The 7064-nt window shown below is 40.8% G+C and overlaps 1 protein-coding gene across 1 annotated transcript; it reads left to right on the top strand.

The window, feature by feature from the left end:
• Nucleotides 1–257: 257 nt before the first annotated feature.
• On the top strand, nucleotides 258–1486 carry LOC147492941 (uncharacterized). Its single transcript, XM_086567700.1, has 2 exons — nucleotides 258–320; nucleotides 590–1486. The coding sequence occupies exons 1-2, from the start codon at nucleotides 258–260 to the stop codon at nucleotides 1484–1486; spliced, it is 960 nt and encodes a 319-aa protein (XP_086423826.1).
• The last annotated feature ends 5578 nt before the right edge of the window (nucleotides 1487–7064 follow it).

Below are 7064 nucleotides of genomic sequence, written 5' to 3'. Positions count from 1 at the left end.
AGAGGTCTGAACCACAAGTACACAGGCCGAAAATGCTCGAAGTTCAAATGGATTTGAATAAGGGCCAAAATATAGAGGATGGAAATGAGAGGCACAATATGGAAATGGATGGGAATGCAGAAAATGAATAGTGGGATGCAGATGGCATGAGCCAACACGACTCACCTGCAGAGCGCATTACAGGTCCACAAGGTAACAGATTCCATGCTCTAGAAGAAGCAGAAAAGATTTTGGAGTCAGGCAACTGGGGGGAATAGATGGAAAAGGAAGAAGAGCAAGTGAAGAACAAGAAAGGGTACAAGCCTATGTGGCAAGTGCAGGTCCTTACCCCACCTTCTACTAGGGCCAGGATCTCAAAATAACAACATACCATGAATACACTATTCTGGAATATGAGAGGAATAAGAAGACAAAATCCTTGGATGTATCTTGAGGATATTGTTAAGGAATATCAACCAGAATTTGTGTGTATTGCGGAGCCGCTAATAAGACCGCCTGCTCAGCTACCTCTGGCGCTAGTAAAGTGGGGAATATTTGGGTTTGTTGGAGGGAGGGAAAGGTAGTGACATTGTATGCCCTCTCACAACAGCATATCACAGTGAAAATTGGTACTCTCTTTTTGTCCTTCGTTCACGCAAATAGTGCATATGGCATCAGAAGAGCACTATGGGCAGAGCTGTCACAGCTAGGATTGGCTGTTAAGCCATGGGCGGTGGTAGGGGATTTTAATATAGTTTCTGAAATAAGCGAGCGCAAAGGCGGAAGAACTCCTTGTTTAGTAGCCATGTCAGATTTTAACTCTTTTATTCACTCAAATGCTCTGATTGACTCAACCACTATGGGATTCAAATACTCTTGGTGCAATAAAAGAATGGGGTATAGAAGAATGTACCAAAAGATTGATAGAATGCTAGTAAACCAAAGGTGGATGGATGTCAGTGCTGGCTGGAGAAGCAGGATTCTGAAAAGAAGACACTCTGATCATTGCCCGATTGTGGGTTGGAACACCAAAATTCCAAAGCCTTCAAACATCCCCTTTAGATTTAAGCAAGCATGGGTTCAACATGAAAATCTAAGAGAGGTGGTTGAAAGGAGCTGGAAGGAACCTTTGCACGATGCGCCCATAAGAAAAGTGGTAAAAAAGCTGAAACGCCTCAAAATTGTTCTCAAGGAATGGAGTTGGCGGGTCTACGGTAATACAAAACAGCATCTAAAAGAGCTAGAGGGAGAGCTTGAGAACATCCTCAAAGAGCAGGAACAGGATCCTTTTAACTCTAAGCTACATAACCAAGAAGTAGAAAAGGCTACGGAGATTCAAGCTGTTAAAGATGTGGAAATCCTGACTCTGAGACAGAAAGCTAGAGTTACTGATGCTCTAGAAGGGGAGAGAAACTCAAAGTATTTCCACGCCATAACAAAGATAAGATTGGCTAAATCCCAAATTGTGGAGATACAAGATGACCAGGGAAACAAGCTGACGCAATAGGCAGAGATTAAGAAATTCATTGGAGGCATAATGAGGAAAAATATAAGTACTTTCGAAGTCAACATCAGTCCTTTCCCTCGCTAAATCTCATCCCTAAGCTTGTTACGACGAGGAAAATGCTTCTCTCACTGCCCATCCCCACCATGGAAGAAGTCAAAGATGTTGTGTTTGCCATGGATGCTAACAAAGGCCCCAGTCCGGATGGATTCCGTGGATGTTTCTATCACTCTTTACCGAGTATTATTGAGATGACGACAAGCAAAGCTATCATTTCTTTCTTTAGGGATAACACACTCCCTCAAGGTATGAATTCTAGCTTCCTCGTCCTAGTGCCGAAAATAGACAACTCCATGGCAGTTAACCACTTCATGCCGATATGCTTGAGCAACTTTCTCTTCAAGATTATCACCAAAATTCTCTCTCTGAGAATTAAGCATATCCTAAACCACATCATAAGTGGAGAGCAATTAGCTTTCATTAAAGGAAGAACAGGCACAACAGGGATAGCTTTGGCCTCGGAAATGATGAATGAGCTAGATCTAAAGTAAAGAGGTGGAAATTTGGCAATGAAACCGGATATTACTCAAGCGTTTGACTCACTCAGTTGGGAGTTCCTTCTTGAAGTACTCTCACGATTTGGGTTTAATAGTACTTGGTGTTCATGGATCTCTACGCTGCTAAAAAGTGCTCATATCTCTATTATGATCAATGGGGGTCCTTGTGGCTTTTTTGGAGCTGGTAGAGGATTGCGGCAAGGTGATCCACTCTTTCCTATACTATTTGACATATCTGAAGATGTTCTAAGCAGAGGTATAAACTGGCTCTTCCATATGGGGAAGATTAAGCATATGACGGCAGCTGGAAATTGTCTGAGCCCGACACACATCCTCTTTGCTGATGATATTTTCATCTTTGCGAATGGAGACATTCGAGGACTCAAACTGCTTAAGGAGATGCTCTATCTTTACCAGTTTTCAACAGGGCAGTTTTTTAATCCCTCAAAGAGCAAACTCTACTTGGGAGCCATGCCTGACACCAAGAAGAATCGAGTTACCTCCCTATTTGAATTCCAGCTCAGCCAACTGCCGGAGAGGTACCTTGGAGCACCCATTTTCCAAAGCAGAGTAACTCGAGCAAGAATTCAAGTTTTGGTGGACAAAATCAGGAGGAGAGCTAGCGGATGGGCTGGTAGGATGTTGTCTTTTCCAAGGCGAAAGTGGTTCGCACACCAATCTTAAGCAGCCTTCCAAGATATAACATGTCGGTGTATAAATGGCGGATAAATGCATAAAGGAATGTGAACTCGCCATAAGAAATTTCATCCGTCCGGGGATCCAACAAAGGAGAAAGGCGATCACTCTAAAATGGGAAAAGGTCCGTAAGTCACTTCGAAGAAGGGACTCGGTATTAGAAGGCTCAAGGAGCTGAACCTTGCACTCCTTATGAAGTTAGCCTGGAACTTTCTGCATGGGGAGACAGAGTGGAGCAGATTCATGAAGCAAAAATGCACAATGAGGGATGGTAATTACCTAACCTACCACAAGCATTCATCAGTATGGCAGGGATTGAAATGGGCATTAAAGGAAATGAAGCCTTTCCTAGGATGGATTGTGGGACAAGGAAGAAGCATCAATTTGTGGCGGGGAACCTTGGCGTGATCAGCAAGATGGCGGCGTGGTTCAGGGTATAAACTGGAGGGAATTCTCGGCAAAGGTCTCAGACCTCATCATCAATAACAAATGGCATATCGCAGCACCTATTCAAGAAGTGCTATTGAAAGCGGGCATCAATGTCAATCACCTCAACCCACCAACAGGAGAAGAGCACGATACCAGAATCTGGAAACCCTCTCACGATGGGATTTTCACAGTGAAACAAGGGTTCGAGGCAATTAGAAAAACTGAAAATAAGATCAGCTGGTATAAGTGGGTGTGGGCTTGTCATATTCACCCTAGACAAGCTGGCCTAGCTTGGAAACTTATCCACCGAGTGGTCCCAACAGATGATAGAGTGCAAAGGAAAGGAGTCTAACTTGCTTCGTGATGTAGGCTCTATGGGAAGGAATCAGAAAGCGTGAAGCATATGCTCTGGGAGTGTGAAGAGGCTACGGCACTGTGGCAATGGGCTTCGAATTACTTTGGAGTAAAACCCTCAGGCATCACCTTAAAAGCAATCATGAAGGCAGGAAGAGGACACAGCCAGATACGGAAGGAACTCTGGAATGTTGCGGCTATCCATCTCATAGTCCAAATATGGAAAGTTCATAATAATATTTTCTTTGAAGATGGGAAGCTAAACCAGCAGAGAATAAAATGCGAAGTCCTTAAAGGGGTAAGCATCGCCGGTATCCTTCTATCCGGGACAATGAGTAACTCTCGCCATCGATCTTCGATTCTACACCAACCAACATCAAACCGAAGAGTCGCGACCAAATGAGTAAAATCGAGAAGTGTCTTGGATCCCTCCTTATATAGGGGTAGTTAAGGCCAACACGGATGGTTCGCATTAGGAAATCCAGAAATGGGGTGCGGGAGTCATTTTCGTGAACTATACGGCTGAAGTTAAGGGTACCTTTGTACAAGGCCTGGGGTTACTACAAATTATGAGGCGTAAAGTTTGGCGTGGTTTTGGCGGCCAAACCTAACCGTGGGAAAAAGGATGGCAAAACTATGGATGAGAGTGACTCTATGGCAGAGTTTTAGCATTCAAAGGAGGAGAAGTCCCATGGTGGCCGAGAGCAAGGTGGTATAGAGCATCAAGGCTTATTGACTGGAAAATCTCACATACACTCTCGGAGAGAAGCAAACTTTGGGGCATCGGCAAAAAAACATGGATCAACTTTGCGAAAGGAGAGCTCTATTGGAGTCCCAATAGACCCCCTTTCATTAGGTCCTTAGAATTTCCGCACCGGGCTTACTACAGATTTGATGCTTAGAGTCTGTTGTAAATCCATTTTGTCAGAGTTGTATTCTTTTTTACCTATTAATAAAACATCTTACTTGCATGCAAAAAAAAATACCTTAGCGCTTACAACATTGTCTCTAACACTCGTGCAATTAAGCAGAGACAAACTTTGGTTTCGCTAATGACTGATTTTCTTAATGAGGATATTCCTATGTCGAACGCATTATTCGATGAGGAAAACGTCGACCCCTAATTGTCATTATCTCCCGAGGGCGATGACTTGAAATATTTATCGAATATATCAGCTGATTGCTAGATTTACACCAATAGTTCGCATAATAAGTCCACCCCCAGTCTTGGTTTTGTCATCTTAAAGCTGAATAAAGACATAATTGAGAGATCTCTACGTTTGGGTTTTGACGCTTCAAATAATATGGCCGAAAGTAATTTAAACCTGTCATTTTTGGGTATATGATAACTCTTCCATCAGGGCTTACTAAGTTACGATTAATTATTCTAAGTTAGTCGCTAGCCACTTTGAATGATAATATGCAGCTCGTGATAATAGAATGGTCGTTTATCTGGACTTAATTCAACGAATTGCATGAAATTTTACATCAATTAGTATGGTACAGTATCCGGGTTATGATGTAAGGCATCCTGATTCTATCGCATACTTATCTGTGGAAAATCAAGTCGTCACTGCCAAGACAACACTGGATTAACTACTTATGTTATTAGATGATTCCAACGAGCTTAGCACTGATAATGTCTTGCTATCTACTGACGACGATCATGCAGCTGACGATGCTCCAGAATTTCTGATGACCAAAAACTCTATCGCAATGGCACAAGTCTCAATCCTATCCTTTGTTGTTTGCGTAGAACAAACGATTTACTATTGCTACGATAAAATTTGACAAAGTTATCGCGTTTAACTTCGTCAGTCTAAGTTTGAACGCTTTTACGCTCGCTTAGTTCGTTACTATCACTACGACAAAATCTAACGAAGTTACCGCGTTTAGTTTCGTCAGTCTAAGTTTGAACGCTTTTATGTTCGTTTAGTTTGTTATTATCGCTATGACAAAATCTGACGAAGTTACTGCGTTTAGCTTTGTCAGTCTAAGTTTGAAAGCTTTTACGCTCGCTTAGTTCGTTACTATCGCTACAACAAAATCTGACGAAGTTACTGCGTTTAGCTTTGTCAATCTAAGTTTGAACGCTTTTACGCTCGCTTAGTTCGTTACTATCGCTATAACAAAATCTGATAAAGTTATCGCGTTTAGCTTCGTCAGTCTAAGTTTTATTGCTTTTACGCTCGCTTAGTTTGTTACTATCGTTACGACAAAATCTAACGAAGTTAACGCGTTTAGCTTCGTCAGTCTAAGTTTGAACACTTTTATGCTCGCTTAGTTCGTTACTATCGCTACGATAAAATTTGACAAAGTTACCGTATTTAGCTTCGTCAGTCTAAGTTTGAATGCTTTTACGCTCGCTTAGTTCGTTATTATCTGATAAGAGCCCAAAACTGTAGTTTTAACCCCTTAATAATCATACTGTTAGACCAATTATGTGAATAATAAGTAAGAGTTAATACCGATTACGTGTTTTATGCATTTCAGCTTCAAAGTCCATTATGTGCGTAAATGTGCCACTTTAGCGAAATAAAGGAGCAAAAGTCAGCAGAACTTCCGAATGCCATATCTTTGGACTCAAACCTCGGATTGAGGCCTACCTTATGTCAAAACGACCGGCTCGGAAAGAGCTTTGCAATGGTCCAAGCCTTGACCCAATCAGAGGAGCACAAGTGGACGAAAAGTCTGTGGAAGCCAACTGCAGCTGAAGAGGCCTTTTGGATCGAAGAATTGGGTTTTGGGCCGATCTCCGCCCAAAACATGGCTCCAAGCCCATGCACGATTTTTGGATCTGGATGTATAAAAACAAAAGCTTGACTCAGTGTTAATGGCAGCCAGAGGGCAGTTAGGTTAGGAAGCTAATGTTAATGGAGTTTAGGGTTAGAAAAAGATAGATCTAGATTAGTTTTTAGATCTAGATCTAGTTTTGAATCTCCATTTTTATTAGTTTTCATTTCCCTTGTTTTAATTTAAAGTATTAAAATATTGTTATTGCTTCATTAGATAAATCAAGTAGTTTATTATTGATCAAATTCGATTTTGTCATTTATCTATTGCTTAGATCTAATTTCATTTCTTGGTTGTTAGTCATTTCGTAGTTATTGATGTTAGATTTTAATTATTGTTTGTTAAATTTCATAAAGTTAGAATCTTTAGATTTAGTTGTCTTAAATTTATAATTAGTTTTAGTTTAAACACCAAACACATCACTCTCACCATTGTTCCTTGTGTTGGATCAATTGAATTTGTTTAAGTCTTGAGAATTAAGAGTGGAAACGAATCCTTACTCGTTAGATTGCATGAATATGTTTTGAGAGTAAGAAGAATTGATTTAAACGTAAGAACGGTAGGATTACGTATTAGTGTTCTTGTAGCATTAATATTTAGGATTCTATTGTTTTTACGGTTATCAAATGGCGCCGCTCCCTTGAAGAGTAGCTAGATTTCTTCTTGTTTGTCGTTTTGATGTTGTTTTTTTATTATTTTTAGTAGATAGGATGTTACGTTGTTAAATTCCGTAGTTAACTTTGAATTTGGTA

This window comes from Coptis chinensis, chromosome 6, assembly GCF_015680905.1.
Source record: "Coptis chinensis isolate HL-2020 chromosome 6, ASM1568090v1, whole genome shotgun sequence".
NCBI lineage: Eukaryota > Viridiplantae > Streptophyta > Magnoliopsida > Ranunculales > Ranunculaceae > Coptis > Coptis chinensis.
This window is presented reverse-complemented; position numbering and strand designations above follow the sequence as displayed.